Here is a 20,562-nt window from a genome sequence, read left to right on the forward strand (position 1 = left end):
ACATCCACCATCCTGTATGGTAAGGATAAAGTACACAATCTAAGAGGAGCCATGCTGGGTAACATTACTAGGTTAGTCCAGTATAAAGTTTGACTATGGCCAGTAAGTCTCTGAAGAAAAGTAAGGGTCAGCATGTAGTTCCTTGGAGTAATTTCCCCAAGTCCTAGAAAAATGTGACTTAGCTCCCAGAGCTTACAGTAGGCTTGTTTTTACTTCTTCCCCCATGAAACTGTTCACTACCAGCACCCACTGTACCCTGTTAGGTATTTCACAACTTAACCTATATTACCTCTGGGCAAAGGGGCCTACCCGTTTTTGCTTGATGCCCCTTCATCCCTATATTAGAAGAGACATTGAACAGTGATTTCTTACTTTTTCCAAACTATTTGTGACTTTACAGGGCTCTGTCATTCTTGTCGACACTGGGTGAAGGCTAAGTGTTTTGTAGCAACCAGTGTTTGCTGCTATAATATTGGCATTAACTTTCAGGAATCTTAGTGTGCATGTAAGCATTTGCTTTCTTTGTCCCCTCATTTTTAAGTAGTTTGGTCTTGGTTCTACCTTTTACTCCTGGAAAAACTTCCAGCTCCTTGGGGGTTGTGAGGAGATTTGAGAGGAAGAAATGAAGTTTCTTATATTCTTTATAGCAAAAACAGTAATATTTGGATTGATCTTAGGTTAGTAAAAAAAAAAAACACAACCAACCAACCAATAACAACACAACAAAAACAAATAAATAAACACAAACACTCATCACTTTGTTTGGGCCTTGTTTTTGTGTCTCCAAGTCTTTCAATGTTTGGCATAAAATTATAGTAACAAATTTCCATAGTGAAAACCGTCTACGTTCTGAAAGACTCTTACTTCATATGTGAGAATTAGGATTAACAGAATTATCTTTTTATTAGATCTGCTTCTACAGACAATTCCTATTCTAAGTTTGTGTTGTTTATGTATGTGTGTGATTTTTTTTTTTTTTTTAAAGATGTAATTATTAACAACTTCCCATATTTTATTTTCAAGGGCTGGGCGCTGTCGGCCTGGAGTCTGCTTCCGTCTCTTCAGCAGGCTCAGATTTCAGAATATGTTGGAATTTCAGACTCCAGAACTTCTACGAATGCCACTTCAGGTGCTTGTTCAGTTATAAATTATAACTTTAAAAAAATGTGTTATCAAACTATACTACCAATTCCAAGAGTTGTTTTCATACAATCTAAATTTTATCTTTTTTATGTTTCTAACTTGTAGGAGCTTTGTTTACACACAAAACTGCTGGCTCCAATTAATTGTCCAGTTGTTGACTTTCTTATGAAAGCTCCTGATCCTCCACCGGCTTTAATTGTGAGAAATGCTGTGCAAATGCTTAAGGTCAGCAGAAGTATAGATTTAGATGGAATTGTTTTTGTTTCTATGTTTGTGGTGTGGCAGTATATCCTATGAGTTTCATGTTTACTGTGGTTTTGTTTGTTTTCTTCTTGTTTGTGTGGATGATGTTTTAATATTGAAGGAAAAGAATGCTTAAAAATTTCATCTCAAAATTTACATGGAGTTTGACTTGTATTCTTAGTATTCAGAACAAGTCCAGTTAATGTCCTGTATGTACCTTCTTTCTGCTTTTATCAGAAATTAATTTTGTCTGCTTCCCCTTTCCCCCTCTCTTTTTTTTTTCCAAACAGACAATAGATGCCATGGATACTTGGGAAGACCTCACTGAACTTGGTTATCATCTCGCTGAATTACCAGTAGAGCCACACCTTGGTAAAATGGTGTTGTGTGCTGTTGTTTTGAAGTGCCTGGATCCCATTCTTACTATTGCTTGTACTCTTGCATATCGAGACCCTTTTGTCCTACCTACACTGGCCTCTCAGAAGCGTGCAGCCATGCTGTGCAGAAAACGTTTAACTGCGGGAACATTTAGTGACCATATGGCATTGCTCAGGGCTTTCCAGGTATTATTTCTTCTTCAGAAAGAATACTAATCACAGTAGATCATGTACTGAAGTAAATGATGTGCCTATAAAGTTGGATGTAGAATGATAGATTAAGTCGGTAGATGATAAACTTTTTTTTTTGCCTAGTGGCTTTCCTGTGTATTAAACTCACTAATAACTTTGTGAAGAAACATTTTCAGCTTTTTTTTTTCAGTTATATTTTTTAATCTGTCTAAATTCTAATTGTTCTAACAAAATGAGACTTCAAGTTATTGTAACAGGATATAAAATAACTTGGAGATACATTAAGTTAATTTAGAGAATTGGGTAAAGATAATTTAGTAGTTAGCTAGAAAAAAAAATCTGATTCGATGCATTTCAGTTTGAGAATTGTTTTGTCTTTGTTTTTCTATGTAAATGTTACTGTACTTGAAAAGTGCATTTATTTGGTTTTTAGCTAATCAAATCTAAAGGCAAATGTAAAAATACTCTTTACAGGCATGGCAGAAGGCACGGAGTGATGGCTGGGAGAGAGCCTTCTGTGAAAAGAACTTTCTTTCTCAAGCCACCATGGAAATCATCATAGGAATGAGAACACAACTGCTTGGTCAGCTTAGAGCTTCAGGTAAGTAGCTCAATTTTTTTAATGCACCATCTGAATCCAAAATAGTGTAAGTGTATATGGATTATAACAAGAATAACATTCACAGGTGTCATATTCCTTTACTAATTTGAAATAGACCAGTGCACATCCCTTCTGGTCATGGTGGAGATAACAAAGAGAGGAGGTGTTGCTGGAAAATAGAATCAGATGCTAATCTTACTGAAAGTACCCTTGTAGTTCTACATTCTGCTGGCTTTCATATGAAATATGACTTTCATATGAGAGAGATGTTTCCTTGATTTTTTTATGTTATGTTAATTTATTTCTGTATTAGATGTTTCTGTGCTTTAAGAACTAATTGCTTTTTGCGTTAGTACAAAGCACCTTATCAAGTAGGATTTTGGTCGAATAGTTTCTTCTTGGTGCTGTTAAGGCTGGCAGTGTGAAAAATGCAGCAAATGTATAGTGAGAAACAAAACTATGAATGTTAAATGCAATCCAGTGTACTACATCTGTCTTCTTCCTCGTTCAGGTTTTGTCAGAGCCCGAGGAGGAGCTGATATCAGAGATGTTAACACTAACTCTGAAAACTGGGCTGTAGTTAAAGCTGCCTTGGTAGCTGGGATGTATCCCAATCTAGTACATGCGGACAGGGAAAGCCTGGTTTTGACAGGACCAAAAGAGAAGAAAGTGCGTTTTCATCCTACCTCTGTTCTTAGCCAGACTCAGTATAAAAAGGTAAAATCTCTTACACTCTTTTGTCAAGTACAGATTCAAAGATATTCTACCAAATTTATGGAAGTTTTAGAAATGTCCTTTCATAGTTGTACTTTAAAAGTAGCATGCGTGTGCAAGTTATTAGACACTACAGTTTTAGGAAATATTTTTCCTGCTGGTTGATGAAACAAAGAATTAGAGTTGGTTTAGTTTTACAATATTTCACCCAAAATTAATTCAGAAGGAATAATCCTTCTAGGTGGAACAAGACAATATGGTAAAAAAAAAAAAAAAGACTGAAGCCCTAGTTATGAACTCGTGTTAAATACAGTAATCTCTGCTCATAGTAGCAAGCAGTTCTGCTCTGAAACTTGGATTTTTAGATGCTTGAAGCAAAATATTTGGCTTCAAAGTTGGTAGGATGTTTTCTAAGTAAAATTGAATTTTGTGTGTGTGTATCTGTCTGTGTTTTTACATATATATATCTATAAAAGGAGAAACGTTAAAATCTATTTCAGTTACAAAGAGAGGGTAAAACAGCCTAGTCTTGATTGCTTCTGTGCAGGTTCCACCAGCGAATGGGCAAGCTGCAGCTGTTCAGGCACTCCCCACAGACTGGCTTATATATGATGAAATGACAAGAGCTCACAGGATAGCAAATATCAGATGTTGTTCAGTTGTAACACCTGTCACTGTGGCACTCTTCTGTGGACCAGCTAGGTTACCACGTAATGCTTTGCAGGAGCCTTCATCCCTTCGAGGTATATTGGATTTCAGATCTGGAATGTTTCAATTTAATACGTATTAGAATGTGATATGGAAGACTCACTTCACAAGGGTATTTAGTACATGTATTGGCTAATTCTTTAAGCTACAGAGCTATGGTTCCTATAGCTGTTCCAGAATAGTTTACTGGCTCTGTAAGTAATGGCTCAATTACGTAAAAGAAATTTTCTAAATTAACGTTCTTCTAAAAAAAGAAAAAAAAAACACTTATGAAGTGCTACATTTTGATTCCATTAAATGTAACTTTTTACTATTGGTATAATGAGTAATGAAAAATAGAAGATAAGGAACTTCATTCTTCAGTGTACTGTCAGAAATGATCACCATCCCTGGCCTTGTATTCTAATGTTCTGCTATATGTAAGGATTATGAAATTTGTCACAGGGATTGTGATCTACATTCTTAATCTACAGTAAGACCTATTCTCAGTAAACAGTTGGTTTTCTTAGCAGTTGTTAATTGATCACTTTAGGGAAACTGCAGTTCCATGTTACACCTACGTTCCATCAACAGCCATCATTCCTGAAAAATTACTTTATCAAGTATTGTTTCCTTTTTCCCCATATTTGTAATGTGAGCCATACCTGGGTGATTTGGATACTGTCTAAGCATTAAGGCAGAAGTTTCAGGCTTCCCTGGCATAAGGCAGTTGAAGAATAAGAGAGGTCCCCTTCTCCTCTTACTGTTTTGTCTGTTTGTGAAAACATACCATACAAAATACCTGTGTCCTTACTGGACAGAACCAGGTTTGCTTTCATGTGTCTAAAATTAGTTAACCAGAAAAAGGGGTTGTGAGCAAAAGAATTGTTGAAGTCCTAGAAAGTATTTGAATAATTACTTGTGTTTTATACTAATCTAAGAGCACTTCAGCAGCCTATTGTGTTATGAGAAGTAGAGCACTAGATTTGTAGAAGATTGTCACAAACCTTTAAATATTAGAACTTAAATGAGGCTATACCACTGAATGTTGTCTGGACTAAAATGACTTTAAAGTTGAGGAAATCCCTTCTGACTTACAACTTGATGAATAAGATTATGCTGCTGTTTTAACTAATTTGTAATAACAGAATTTATAATTAATTCTAAACTACTTTCAGTTTTGCAGTTCTTGAAACTAGAAAGAAGTGTAGATTCTGTAGCATATAACTTGAGAATCTGCCAAAAAATCTCTGAAATAAATTTAGAAGAAACACTGAGGGTATGTCAGAATGACTACTGTCTCCTTGAGGCATGAACACCCCAATCAGGATAGGCTTTGTTACGACAGTAACTGGGTGACTGTAGACCTGGTATGGTATGGAATTAACCTCTTTGTAAACACTAGGATAATGGACAACAACCATACAGAGATTCTCATTTAGTATACCCTACTTTTTCCCTAAATCAAGTTTATAACAAGCTTTAAAAGTGATTGAAAAGCTGCTCTGAACTACGTCTGTAGTAGTTCTACCTAGATTGTAGGAGTTGCTAGCAGTTCCTTTGCTCTTTGCTCCCCTCTTCCTGCCCGCCCCCCCCCCCCCCCCCCCCTCCCCCCAGTACTTAAAGTCTAGGTGGCAAGCCCAATAGCAGAAGTCAGTCTGGTCACTCTGAAGGCAGGACCAACATGAGACTTACCTTTACGGTGATATTAAGCATTTTTTGACTGGAAAGAACTTGTATGAGGTGTTGGGAAAGGCTGTAATTTCCACCGAGGGCACTTTGATGTGCAAGTACTTAGTTTGAAGATAGGTGTCAAATTTTGAGAATAATTTAGAACTTCATGTAATATTTCTAGAGCAACCAATAGCAACTTTTCTTTTTTTCCCCCAATAAAGATGCAAGCAATATTACATCACTTAAATTAATGCATGTGAATATTAATGAATCCACATCCATAAATTATATTCACATAGTTCTGAAGTATCACAAATTAAGTTAGTAATGAAATAAAGAATGCAATTAATATTATGAAACATGTAATGACAATATTAGTACTGAAAAGTACAGTATATACATTTTTTCTCCTACAGACCACTTTCTCTGATAGTTTGAACCAGATTATTCAAACAATAACTCAAACAATTTAGAAACTATCGGTATGGCAAAATATATATATTGATTCCAGCTGAAACATGCATTTTAAACATTATCAGTTGTATTCTACTGATAACTTTTAAAAACAATTGGCTATCCTAGTGGCTAGAAGTAATTGGGAATACAGAGTTTCATTTTTTTTTAATTTAAGTGGAATGCTGTAGGGATAGAAGCAGAAATAATCTGTCCTGCTGCCTGTTCTCTAGAAATACTAGTTTGAATCAAAATAAGAGTTTGTTAGAAGCTTTCTTGTCTTGCTCTTTAACTGTTACCTGTTTTTTTTAAAAAAGGTATTTATCCTGATTGAACTGCAATGTTTTCCCCAAGAAATAATAATAATACTTAATATCTATATAACTATTTTTTTATGTGGGTATTTAATCTGCTGTTTTACTAGGAAATAATGCATAGAGTGATGTGCAGTTTTGCAAACAGCTTCAAGCAAAGGTTTGTGTGATAACCATCATCAACATCAATGAATCGTTATGTGGTTTGAGTCAAATTATGTCAATACAGCTCCTTACGTAGCAAGACCTTCAGCAGGTCTGGATGCTGGAGTTCTGCTGCTGAAGCAAAAGTAGCTCAACAAACTTGTTACTGCGATGTATTTGCATGAAATAAGTGATCTTAAAATGTCTCTTTGAAAAGTAGGTGAAATAGTATCAAGTGGAGTTAAATTTAAAAGGAAGGTAGGTTTATTTCAGGTAATACAATAGTGAGTATTTTTTGTAAGTAGAAAATATATAGGAATGTTAACACACCTCATATATATATATTTAATCCAGGGGATGGGGTATCTAATGGTAACAGTGATAGTGAGGTGGAGGACGAAGCAACTTCTACTTCAGCACTACTGAAGCTAGATGAATGGCTTCATCTCAAACTGGACTCTGAGGTAAGTAATGTGTAGAGAAGCTCTGGCTGTTTTAGGAGGCAGAGTTGTTTATGAAACACTGAGTAATCAGATCCAATAATAATAATACTATCTCTTGTAGAGGTGTTCAAAACTTTGATAACACGGAAGTTGGATTAGAGTCTTCTAAACTCAGTTAACCTCGTTTGAGCTTAAGTTTGCATAAGAAAGTGATGTCCCCTAGAACTAAGCTCTTTTCCTTCTTATATGAAGCATGCATAAATTCAGATTGGGTAGAGAGAAAAGGCATAAAGCATTTCATGATTTAAAAAAGTGAAAAATAAGTCCTGTAAGTTTACTGTATAATAACTTGAATTTTATGCAGAGCTAGTTGAAGTAAAAAGTTCTAATAATGACCTTAAAGCACTTAGCAGCTTTCTTTAAATGTTTTTCTCCGGCTTCCCGTACAGTTTAATCTTGCCCTTTGGCTTGGACTCTACTTGTTCTAGAATGCCAGATGCTGCCTGTTAAGTCTGAATGTACCTGTCTGATCTAACTTTCATTAGTCTTTAACAGAATTGAAATTCATTACAGGCTGCTGGTTTGCTGTTGCAACTCAGACAGAAGTGGCACAGCTTATTTCTGCGTCGTATGCGAGCTCCTTCTAAACCATGGTCTCAAATTGATGAAATAATTATAAAAGCAATCATAACTGTTTTAAGTACTGAAGAACAGTCTGCAGGTTTGCAGCAGCCTTCAGGAATTGGTCAGAGGCCAAGGCCTATGTCTTCTGAAGAACTTCCTTTAGCATCTACATGGAGGTCAACCAGCAGTAGAAAAAGCTCAGCAGAAACTGAATTGTCCGATGACTCCTCTAATGCTGAAAAGTAAGCTTTTGAGATCTTCTAGAGAACAGAAGAGGTATTTTTTTATCTGTAAAAGCACCACTTGAATTTCTGTTGGTCATATAAAGGAAGAAAAAAATGGAACTATAGATGGAAGAATTGGTACTTTCCTGTAGAATACTGTAGCTATGATTTCACTGACAAGTATTTGGTATGTATGCATGCTGTTTGAGAGGACATTCAGGAATGTCGTTCATGAACTGTGTTCTCTGGGAAGAAGTATCAGAAGAGGTTTGACCCTAGCATGCAAAAATAATGCATAAAAAATATATTTTAATTATTATTGAAGTGTTTGATATTGTTTGGAATTACTGTAACTGCATATTCATGGAACAGGCTGATATGTACATGTAAATTCTTCTGTATCAAACTCTTGTATCTTAAAACATCCTGTACCTACCTTTACTTTTTAGAGTTTTAGCGAAATCTATGCCTCCAGCATTCCAGCCAAAGAAATACAAGGGAAAAAACACTTTGCACTCCAAACGAACATCAGATGACAGGTCAGATCAATCATCAGCGAGGTCTACGGACAGTAGTAGCTATCCCAGCCCATGTGCTAGTCCTTCTTCGACAATATCTGGAAAGGTAGAGTTCTCATAAATTATGCCCCTCTGGTACCAACAGAACTTCAAAAATAAATTCACTGATACTTTTCAACAACATTATAGAACTTAGATTTTCATTTTTTTAACAGCTGTGTAACACTTATGTATTTTTGGAACCTAAAACCTAGACAAAATATCCTCATTACGCTAGTTTAGTACAGCAAAAATATTCTTCTTCGTGCAGTGCTGAGTTAAAAGCTATCCAAAATACAAAAGCTGAAGTAAAGCTATCCAAATAAAAATATGATTTAAAAAAAAAAAACAAACTACATATAGGCAGAGAAGGTGTTCTAATTTCTTCTCTGAATTAGTGTATATAATATAGATCTGAAAGAATTAGATGGTACACTTCTGAATTCTTTGCTTTTTGTGTTTTCACACCTCTGTTTTCATAATAGCATATGCTGAGATACTGATTCTCTTTGTTTTATTTTGTGTTACCTGCCTTACTTGTTTAACAACAATTATTTTAACAAAGCATGCATTTTTATTGAAGTCACTGGTGTAATTCTCCCTGCGTACTTAATAAACCAAAGTAATATTAAACCAATAACTAAGAAAACCTGTTGTTCCTCTAGGCAGTGACTTATTGGAAGATTGAATAATTTCTCTTAGGTCTTTCAATTTTTAAATTCAGCCAGTGTAAAAGTGTGTTTCCTGAAGGTAGAATTATGAGTAGTGCACTTAAAGTTAATTCTTCTAGACTGCAGCTTAGTTTCACCTGAAGGTGTGTCAAACTTCAAAGAAGTTTAGTTACTTACTGGACAATTTAGGCATATTCTGCCATACTTCATTGCTTTTCCTCATGAATGATTGCTTTGGAAAATGCTTCAAAAATGTAAAAACAGACCTGAAATTCATTTAAAAAACAATCCAGGCAGAACCATGACAGAGGTTCTGTGCTTCTAGCAGAATATGGGGATGGAGCGCAGGAATGCAGTTAAATGTTTTATCTTCATGTACTAAAATGCTTTAAAAGTAAAACCGTAGAACCTGACTTACTTTGTTAATTTAAATTTATTTTTTCCAGGGTTCCAAATCTCCTTCACCAAGATCAAATATGCCAGTTCGGTACTTCATAATGAAAAGTAACAACTTGCAAAACCTTGATATTTCTCAGCAGAAAGGTGTATGGTCTACAAGGCCAAGCAATGAACGAAAACTAAATAGAGCTTTCTGGGAGAGCAGCATGGTTTACTTAATATTTTCTGTTCAAGGATCTGGACACTTTCAGGTGAGTCTGTGGTTAATACTAAATATTAGCTCTGACTGATGGTTTAGTAGATGAATATGTATGGTGCAGAGGTTTTTGCTTCTAAAAGGACTTCTGACCTTTTACTTAGAGCAGAAAAGCAAATGTATCTGGTGGCTCAGGAAAGTTCTTCATTCTTCTGGTAATATGCCTTTTCAGGTAACTCAACCTCTTGCTCAAAGGCTAGTAGTGAATTGCCTTCAAACATCTGTTGGAATGCTTATGACCTGCATTAATCTGTTAAAAGCAGACACACACAGACACACAAAAAAAAGGCAAGGGTTTGCTACCTTTTTCTTTGCATGCCAAAACTAACTCTGTAAATGTTAGTAAATGACTAAGCAGCTAAAATCCAATGGCAGCTTTCTAAATTTAGGAAACTCATAGATGTCTCAGACTAACTTGAATAATAGCTGTTTTGCTTCAACAGTATTTTCTAAAATCTATGAGAGGGGTAAGTCATACCATGATACTTAAAGAGCTTTGTCTTGAATTGTCAAATGTTTAGGTCAGAGGGTGTGATCAGTGTGACCTATATAAAATGTACTGTAATGGTTTACTTTAAAAATTCTAGCTTAGCAAAATATTTGTCAACAAAAGATGTACAATTTGAAGTTAAAGACCTGACCTGGTAGGATAAAGTTGCATGTTAACTGTGTTGTAGAGAAGGGTGAACTCAGTTGTTATGGTTAACTGAAGTTTATCTTTTTTACATAAATCTATTTATAAAAGTCAGCTAAATGTAAAAAACCTAATGAACTAGTCAAATTACATCTGTCTTGATGATACCATGTGATAATTTAGCAAATGCAGATGTGCTACTGGAAAGAAATTTTTGGCATGCTGGTTGGTTACGAAAATGGTCTGTTGTATTGGAGCTCTTGGAGAAGGAAACAGGCTAGGAAATACATGCTGAAATCTGGAGTGTGGGTAGTTGATGTTGCCTTGCCCTCCGGTTTTGACAATACAATGAATGTTCATGAAAATGTGAGACTTACGTTACTATTACTGTTCTCTTGCACCAAGTCTGTCTTTGCTTTACACTTTTTTTTAACCTCCATTCCTTCTATTAATTTCCATTTAAGTTTGTCTTGAGCTGTCTAGGACTGTGGTTGTTTAACACCAGTAGGTAGACAAGCTCCACCATGCTGTGCTCTCACTTCCCCTCCCCAAAAAGACCAGCAGAAATTATGATGGAAAAAGAGCTCATGGACTGACATAAGGATGGGAGATCACTTGCCAATTACCATGGTGGGCAAAACATACACAGCCTAAGGGAGATTAATGTAATTTGTTGCCTCCTAATAACAGACTAGAACAGCTTGAACTAAAAGTAAACTACAAGCACCATCCCTTCAACCCCATCTATCCTATTCTGTCTCTTCTCCCAAAGCAGAGCAGGCAAATGACGAATGGAGGTTGTGGTCAGTTCTTAGGCCTGGGGTCTGCTTCTGAAGGGGCTCATCTCCATGGGTCGCAGCCTCCTCCAGGCCACATCCACCTGCTCCACTGGGGGCTCCTCCACCGGCTGCAGCGTGGAGATCTGCTCCATGTGGGACCCATGGGCTGCAGGGGGACAGCCTGCTCCACCTGGTGGAGCAGGGGAACTCCAGAGGCCGCAGGGGAACTTCTGCTGCATGCCTGGAGCACCTCCTGCCCTCCTTCTGCAATGGCCTGCAGGGCTTCTTCTCACCCCTCTCTCCCAGCTGCTGTTGCCCAGCACTTCTTTCCCTTCCTTAACTCTGCTTTCCTAGAGGCCTACCCAGTGTCACTCTCTGGCTCAGCTCTGGCCAGCAGTGGGTCCTTTTTGGAGCAGGTGGAGCTGGCTCTGATCTGACGTGGGGCAGCTGCTGGGCTCTGCTCACAGAGGCCACCCCTGCAGTCTCCCAGCTGTTACCAAAACCTTGCCATGTAAGTCCAATACAGTGTCTTAAACCAGTAGTGTGTGCTGGTAACTCAGGAGTCCAAGAAGAGCAGTGCCCTACGTATGTCATGGCTGGCACAAATTTGCCTGAATGGCTGCATTGGGAGCATGTGTATTTTTTCCTTTTTTTTCTTTTTTTTTTTTTGGGGGGGGGGTAGGAGGCAAGTAGGGGTATCCTGCTTAAAGAACTGAGAACAAATTTTGGGTTTAGAATTTCTCTAATTTCCTGTCTGTATACTTGTTTTTTTGGAATTTCTTTCCAATTTTTTGAAGAATAAGAAAACCAAACCCACTCTGACTTCTCCTTTCTTTGATGAACAGCTATGTTAAAATTTCACATACAGTCAATAGAACAGAGGGAATGAGAATGAAGGAATATATTTCTGTAAAAAATATCTATAGCTAGCAAAGAATAACTAATGGACTGTTTTGTAGTAGAACACACATCTTGATCCCTTACACTTAAATGCTTTTACAACATATTTTAAACTTTGTAAAAAGTTCAGAGTCTTTTAGCGGTAGTCATGAGTGATTGAGAGGCATTCTCCATGTACAAATTCTAGGAGGCATATTTCAAAAGGAAAAACAAAAGATACTTTTAATTTTCTAGATGTAAACATTTTAAAATATCCAGCTTCTTGGGAGAGAATGAGAATCACTCAAAGTAATTTGAAAGTTTAGTCTCCAGTCCAATCATTACTTAATTCCAAAGCAAGTAGATCTAATCTAACTGTGTTTTTCCTTTCACGTTTCAATTTTTGCTCCAGGGATTTGCCAGAATGTCTTCTGAGATAGGGAGTGAGAAAAGTCAAGACTGGGGATCTGCTGGTTTAGGAGGTGTATTTAAGGTGGAGTGGATCCAAAAAGAAAGCATTCCTTTTAAGTTTGCACACCATTTGCTCAACCCTTGGAATGACAATAAGAAAGTACAAATAAGCAGAGATGGCCAGGTAATATTACTGTCTCGTAGCATCTCCATTACTTGATGGAACTATGTTGGTTTTATTTTTACCTTCTTTAGACTTGACACCTATGAGCTGTCCTGATATATTTGTTAATCTGAATCACAGTTCATTGATGCACTCTACATATTCTGCTGGTGAGTTACTGTTGAACTAATGGAGGCTTTGCTGTGGAACAAGAAAAAGTTCATATGGTAGAAGCAGCATTACTTGGAAGAATTTTGCACTACACCTTTGAAGTAATAGGTCAAGTTGTAGAAACTGACTTGTTGCTTTAATATGTATTGTATTTATGCTTTCAACAAAACTATATACTCCATGTGGAAACTCTTCTGTAAAATCACATTATTCCTTCATACTCTGAATTTACTAGTTACAATTTATATCTGAAAATTTAGTTTCTGTATGTTCAATAGTAGCAGCAGAAATAACTTCTCAGATTTCCTGCTCGTTTCTAGGAACTGGAACCACAAGTTGGAGAGCAGTTGCTACAGCTTTGGGATCGTGCTCCTTCAGCAGAAAAAACTCAACTGAGTTGAGGATGTAAAGTAATATAGTAGAGGTAAGTGATTTCATGTATTATTTCCTTTTTATGATAGAGGAAAAGCTATCTATATGCAATATATCCTTACAGTGTTTGTTTTTGCAGTTTGTTGATTAACAGCTACAGTTAGTAATAAATGTTCTTCTTGCTTTTTCTTTTCTCAGCCATGGTTGTCAAAATATCACTTAAAAGTGGTAGAACCACCAGTGTGCCTGCAACATAAAGAAGAGGAGGAAGGTGGTGCAAGAAGCTCCCGAAGTTGTTAGTAATGCTGTGCAGCTAGCAATGGGGGGAAAAAAAAAAATTGTTGGTTTTAGTATTTCTTTGTTTTAACAATAACGTTATTCACCAGCCTGGTTTTGACCGAATTGTATTTTTTAACTAGGTTATTTTTTATGTGGTGGATATTTAGAAAAATAGTTTAATTCGGAAGCAAGTTTGAAACAATGGACCATGTTGAGTTTGTGGGCTTTAAGTAGCACAGCAAGTAGTTTAAATGCACAGTTTACATTTGAAACTCTTCTTCATTTTGAGATTCTCCTTAAAAGTTAACTTACTGTTTTATAAGGCTGGTATAAATTCAGTCTGTTCACTGTCAGCACGATGTTTGTAGTTACTCTCAAAATAAACTGAGAGCTTTTTCTGCTTCTGAGCCTGTTCTTATGTTCTCAATGTCTAATAAAAATATTCATACAGAGTTCAGAATACCCAGTGTACTCATTCTTGCATACTGTGTAGGGACTGCCATGCATAAACAATTGATTTTGTGTTTCCAAGACTGAGTTTTTGTAAAGCTGGTATTGTCTAATATGGTGTTGTGGGAGACCATGGGTGCAATGGAGGTGTGAGGCTCGTATTGCTTTCTCCAGTACTTCTGGGCCTGTGCACACAAAACAAGGACTGGTAGTATTGTCTTGTACAGTATTTCAGGGCCCCATGCGTACCAGGGATAGAAGTGGAGCAGAGAGGCAGCAGGGGTGGTGTGTGATCAGTTAACAAGCCCAAGTGGTGCTTCTGTGGCTTGACAATAAAAAAAAAAAAGTGTGGCTAGGGAGTTCGACGTTCCCTGAGGTCTTTGGCTGCACCAGCGAAGTCTTGTCCAGAGAAGAGGCTGTGTCCTGCTTCTTGCCTGTCTGACAGCTGTGGTCATGTAAGTCAGTCTTCAGGAACCCAAATACTAGGTCTAGCCCAATCTTAGTGAATTACTGGACTTGCTGTCTTTATGATATAGCTAATTATACTACTAATCTGTATTTATTCCTATACCATTATTTGGAGAAAAATTCTTTATCCGTAAAGATTGTGGTATATGTTACCATATCCCAGGGCTTGGCAGGGGTATGGTAGCTGCCTTAAAACACTGCTGTCCCAACCTAAACCTTGTAAACCTTGCTTACCAGCAATTGACGGTACCTCTTTATTTGTACTTTCTGCCTCACATTCTCTGGTGTGCATTGGGCTCCCTGCTGAATTGTATAGGTTTCAAGGGTACACATGGGAAACTTAAGTTTCTTCAAATGTAAGAATAGGAATTCATAGCTCTTTTCCTGAGCTTTAAACGTCACTGATAGTATCCTCTCCTTTCATTCTTTAACAGTTACTGTTTAGAAGAGAGAGATGACTTAAATTCTAGAATGGACAGCAATTTTTCATTCAGACACTTAGGAGGAGGAAAAAAAAGTCAAGCTTGGCTTTTAAGAGAAGGGGAAGAAGAAATAGTAAGGTAAATAGTAATGTAAATATCCTTGTACTTTTTCCAGGAAAACTTTGATAACCTACGTCAACTAAAACTTTTGGAATGTCCAATGATTTTATTTATTTATTTTTACCCTGCATGTGTGTATAGGTTTATGTGGCAAGGTTGGGTAGCCAGGTGAGGCTGTAAAGGTGTTCTCTGTAGAAGAGACCAGGAGCTGCCGCTGTGTCAGATAAAGCCAGTTCCAGCCAGCTCCAAAAGGGACCAAAGCTGAGCCCATCAGTGACAGTGGTTTTGCCAATATGATTACATATTTAAGTAGGGGTAAAAATAAAACACTATGCAGCAGCAGATAGGAGAGAGCAGTGAGAATGTGGGAGAACCAACCCTGCAGCCCCAAGGTCAGTGCAGCAGGAGGGCAGGAGGTGCTCCAGGCATGCAGCAGCAGTTCCCCTGTGGCCTGTGGAGAGGCCCCTGGTGGAGCAGGCTGTCCCCCTGCAGCCCATGGGTCCCACACGGAGCAGATCTCCACGCTGCAGCCCCCCCGTGGAGGAGCCCCCGGTGGAGCAGGTGGACGTGGCCTGGAGGAGGCTGCGGCCCATGGAGAGCCCCCGCAGGAGCAGGCCCCGGGCCGGAGCTGCAGCCCGTGGAGAGGAGCCCACGCAGGAGCAGGGGGTCTGGGGGGAGCTGCCGCCCACCCTGGGGGACCCGTGCCGGAGCAGTTTGCTCCTGGGGGATGGATGGACCCCGTGGTACGGAGCCATGTGGGAGCAGTTCTTGAAGAGCTGCTGCCTGTGGGCAGCCCCCCAGGCTCAGTTCGGGAAGGAGGCATCCCGTGGGAGGGACCCCACGGGGAGCAGGGGCAGAGAGTGACCGTGACGGAGTGGCAGAGACGAAGCATCAGGGACTGACCGCAGCTCCCATTCCCCTGTGCTGCTTGGGGTGAGGAGGATAAGAGTGAAGAGTTGGGGAAGTCAGGAATGAAGTTGAGCCTGGGAAGGAGGAGGGCTAGGAGGAAGGTGTTCTGATTATTTTTTAAATTTTTTTTCTTCACTGCTCTACACTGTTATCATTTGACAATAAATTACATTAATCTTCTCCAAATTGAGTATGTCTTACCTGTGATGGTGACTGGTGAGTGCTCTCTCTGTATTTACCTCAAGAGTTTTTTTCCACCATGTTTTTTGCTCTTGTCCTGGTGAGGAGAGGGAGTGTGGTAGTATGGTGGTGGACACCACACAGCTTTATCACAGCACAGTGTGAGAGTGTTTTGAAATGAGCATTTCAAAACATGTTCATTGAATTCATTGCTCTGACTGTAGTTGGTAGGAATGCCCTTAAGAATCAAACATTTTACATAAAAGTGATCTCGCATTCAACTTCAAGCTCTAGGAGGGTACACAGGAGCCAATTACACATTGAGAGTTGGTCTTAAAAGCACACTTGAAGCTACTTTCCTTCCATGATTTGTCAGTGTTTTCATGATGATCAGACTTAACACAGTTGGTTTCATTTTACTGGTAAGCAAATGTTTTAAACCAAGGTTCACAGGGCTTTGCTTTTTTCACATCTTTAATATTTTTTAATAATGACAAAACTCTCATAACTCCATACTCGTGAAGATTTTTACTTAATGTGTTATTTTTGGTTCTATTAATCTGAAAACCCGTTTTTTTTTTTTTTTCCCTAATTGTACTCTCTCTTGCTCATTTATATTTTCTGCTTTCTCTCCTTTTCCTGTGAAGTTGCACATAACATTATATGTATTTGGGAGTGTCGTTAGTGTCTGAATAAAATCTCAACTCAGGAAAGACAAATCAGAGATAAGAAAACAAATTAAGAGATTTGTCTTGAAGCTACTGAAGCATTGAAAAGTCCTCTGTGTGGAAATACTTACATTAGTTTTTGAATCATGATTTTAAATAAAGTTTACTTCTGATCTCTGTAATTATAAGCTCAGTGCCACAGCGTGTCAGTGAATCAGTGACTTCTGAGACCGCCTTTACAAGAGACAATCAGGTGGTAGTTTTTGCAGCTCATCCTTTGAACTTTTGAAATTCAGCAATAATAACATGTGGTCTGTAAAACTGAATATAAATGCTTTTTCTGTAAGTGGCAACACAGCAATTTGCCTATGTTAAACCTGTAAGGAGCATCATATGGTAGCTTTAAATGTTCAGACTGGTTAAATCTTTAGTAGATTTAAATATTTTCATTTTTTTAAAGTGAAGTACTAGCAGAGGTTATTTTGAACAAAGGAATACTGAGAAAATACGATGCATAGTAACCTTGTTTTGCTGTGCAAAGTCATTTACTGACATATCTCTGAATAAAGAATACAAAGGAAATATATTACATTTGTGCGTTGTCAGTTCCATTGTCATCTGAATTGTACAGCCATTTCTTAGTACTGCCATAGTCAGACACATTTCTGAATTGTAATTGTCAAGAAGTCAGTTTGAATTATTTTTGAGTGAATCTTGCTGAGTGTCTACATTAAACGATTCCACTTTTGAAACTTAGAGGAAAGTGGCCTTGTTTTCTTGGTTGAACTACTTTTATTTTCTGTATTGTCATCCAAGCAAATTTTGCTAGGTTTCATCCAGTGGAAATAATGGTGTATGGTCTTTATGGATACACAGAACTTCAGTGCGATCCATGCAAAATGTCTGTGCAGTTATTTCACTGTGCAACAATGAACTTAGACTATTATTATCATTTTTTCTTTACATGTTATATCTGCAAACAACCACATAGAGTGTTTTGGAAAAGTGCTATTTTGAGCTATCAAGCACATTCCAGTTTCATCAGCCTGTGGATGGACATTTCTTTGTTTTTACTCTGCTATTCATATAGTCCTGGTCTCTGAAGAGATTGTCTTGGTTGCTGTGTGTGGCTGCTAGCAGGATCATCAGTCTGTGGAAGACCTCCAATGTGACAGCTCTCTACTGTGGATTCTTAGAGACACCCAGTCTATCTGGTATTGACTGAATGTGAGCATGCCTGCAGTGAAAACTGAAGCAGAAAACAGGGCAAAGAAGTGAACGTCCTAAAATATACCAGGGTGGGAACAGTGGGCAGTTCACTGAAGCCTTGCACCTATTACAACAAATGGGAAAAATGGCCCATCACCATCTTCTGGGCAGTAGTAAAAATGCTAGCTTGGTGCTTGTCAGCCAGGATTTGACATACTCTGAAACAGAGTGTATCAAGCTCTTCCAAGGTAGACAGGTCACTATAACTGTTAGAGTGAGGAGGAAGGGGAAAGAAACAGGGTTATGGATTATAGCAACAAGTTTGCAAACCCTGCTCATACATGACCGAAGCTTATTTAAGAAGTGCTGATTCAGGCATGGCTTAACAGTTCCTCGAGACAGGAGGTCAGAGCTTTAGCAGTGGCTCATGTAAGAAAATTTTGAGGCACAGCACCTCCTCAATAAGGTATTTCTGAAAATAAGGTAAAGGCGGTGAGCTGTTTAGCTACAGACAGAATTTAGTTCCTTTCTCTAAAATATTTTTATTTGTTAAATATTTGGAAGTCTAAACTTGTGCATTTGCAGCAATTATTTCTTTAAATATTTACTTCTTGTAGCTTTTTAATACTCTTGAATGGTTACTATTTTTGCTGCATCGCCACAAAATCTACAAAGACCATTTCTGACAATGCTTGTGTGTTAAATTTCTACCGTAGGATTATTTATTTATTTTCAGCTTGCTTTTTCAACGCTTGATCCTGGCTGCTGTCAAAATTAAATCACAGCTCATACCTGGCAGGCCAATTTCTCTGGCTTGTAGTTGGATCAATTCATAGTTTCCCCTAGGGACTTTGTCTTTAAAGTAAATTACAGTTGTTTCTGCAGCTTCACTCTCTCTCTTCCTGTCTTTCATATGGAGCTGTAGTGATTGTTCCAAAGCAGCCACTTCAGTAATAATAGTAATTATTATTTTTTGCCTCTTGCTGTATAATGTGTAGCTTTGAGGTTCACAGCCTGATCTTGTGACTCTCCCCACGTGAGTGCGCATATTGCATTTGGTGCTGTTGGTGTATGAGCAAAGGTTGTAGCCCAGGGCTCTTAAAGTATGTAACACTTTGTTATATCTGTAGAGAATATCTGGTGAAACCTAACAGAAATCAAATAAGATTAAGGAACAAAACACAATTGTCAAAATTGCTTCTATATGAGGATGTTCTAGACATGGGTAGAAACTGAGAGTAAAATTGTATGACACATAAAATACATCTAATATCTTCAGTTCCTGTGAAACATCTTGATAATGTTTTTAAAAGCATGGTGTGTGGAAAAGGGTACGTAATTTCTGCGACATTTTAGCTTACAGTGTGTCCTCTTCATAACTGTCAAAATATGAGCACAAACCTTACTTTTTAAACAGTTTTCTTTCACTTTGTTCTTTCTTTGCAGAAGCAATGCTGCCTGCTGCAGCAGGTTTTGATGCACTTTGCTGATTCTAACTAAGCTATTTAGGAAGAGGTAGTGGCTTCACATAAATTCTTAAAAATTTTACAGAAGAAGCTGTCTGAAAATCTCTAGCTTTCCTGAGCCTTCTTATTTATAGGCATGAAGAAATGTGCAGCAGGTAAACCATTTGAAGTCTTCCAACTGGAGATCTATCTTCTCAGGCAATCAATTCAGTCCCCAGTGAGATGCAAACTGAGATTTAGTGTGATATTCATGAACCAGTTTGCTCATGCCAAAGACGAATATCAATGTGGCACTTTGACACTGTCTCTGTGTACCACATTATTTAAATAATCTTAAAAAAAAAAAAAAAAAGAGATGATTCTGCTGGAGCGGACAGCAAAATGTGTGCTTTTTTTTTTTTTTTTTTTTTTTATTGCCAGGGTTAGCACATGCCTGTAAAATAGTTGGTGCATAATCAGAGACTTTTGTATACTTGGTTAAATTTCACAAGCATGAACATCAGTTAATGTTTATCACTAGATTTAGTGGAGTTTGGGTAAATGTAACTGCTTGGCTTCAGTTGTACAAAAACCTCTTGATGATGTGACCTTTCATCATATTAATGAATTGCCTTTTCAAGAGAAATTGTGTAGTCTGCTTTATAATCATTACCACTTTCACATGTAAAAGACCAAACCAAACCCCAACAACAAAACAGCAAACTTCCCTTATCATAAGCCTCACTGGTAGATCATATAATGCTGCACCAAGGCTGAACTGCAAATTTACTCTGAAATTTTTTTCTGAATTTCCATTTTAAGAAGTGAGTAACTACGTGTCTCAGATTTGATTCAGGGATATAACTCAAACAAATCAGCAGAAATTGAGTTCCAGAATTACTTTTAGTAGGACAGGGAGTTAAACATCAAGATCAAATTTCTTTTTGAAGTGGACTTCAAAGTTATTTCAGTAGCTGCTGCTTTCATCAGTTTAGACACTGCTGTGTTTTAAATATGCCCTAATACTATATTAGTTGAGGTGTAAGTGAATTACTGTGTGCTATCCACAGCCTTCATATGAAAGAGGGATACTCCTTTCTTTTGTTCTAGGATGGGCCTAAAGCACTTGACAAGAGAAAAACAGAAGGGGCACAGAACGCTTTGTAAAGTCTTACAAACAAGCTGGGAAGCTTCCAAGAGACTCACGGACTGGTGCTCTAACTTATTCTCCTTGTTACCTGCATAAGTTGGACTGAGCTGGTTAAACTAATGTATATATGGCAAACA

The 20,562-nt window shown here is 37.8% G+C and overlaps 1 protein-coding gene across 1 annotated transcript in view; it reads left to right on the top strand.

The window, feature by feature from the left end:
• The window catches only part of YTHDC2 (YTH N6-methyladenosine RNA binding protein C2), a 32,050-nt gene extending 18,184 nt beyond the window's left edge, over positions 1-13,866 (top strand). The window contains exons 18-30 of the mRNA XM_080572652.1: positions 1,024-1,129; positions 1,249-1,368; positions 1,677-1,949; positions 2,430-2,556; positions 3,068-3,273; positions 3,818-4,013; positions 6,897-7,006; positions 7,559-7,851; positions 8,283-8,457; positions 9,508-9,711; positions 12,421-12,603; positions 13,074-13,177; positions 13,324-13,866. Coding sequence (XP_080428778.1) covers positions 1,024-1,129; positions 1,249-1,368; positions 1,677-1,949; positions 2,430-2,556; positions 3,068-3,273; positions 3,818-4,013; positions 6,897-7,006; positions 7,559-7,851; positions 8,283-8,457; positions 9,508-9,711; positions 12,421-12,603; positions 13,074-13,154 — 2,074 coding nt within the window. The 3' untranslated portion in view covers positions 13,155-13,177; positions 13,324-13,866. The remainder of the gene's footprint in view (positions 1-1,023; positions 1,130-1,248; positions 1,369-1,676; positions 1,950-2,429; positions 2,557-3,067; positions 3,274-3,817; positions 4,014-6,896; positions 7,007-7,558; positions 7,852-8,282; positions 8,458-9,507; positions 9,712-12,420; positions 12,604-13,073; positions 13,178-13,323) is intronic.
• The last annotated feature ends 6,696 nt before the right edge of the window (positions 13,867-20,562 follow it).

This window comes from Anser brachyrhynchus (assembly GCF_964034855.1).
Source record: "Anser brachyrhynchus genome assembly, chromosome: Z".
NCBI classification, from domain to species: Eukaryota; Metazoa; Chordata; class Aves; order Anseriformes; family Anatidae; genus Anser; species Anser brachyrhynchus.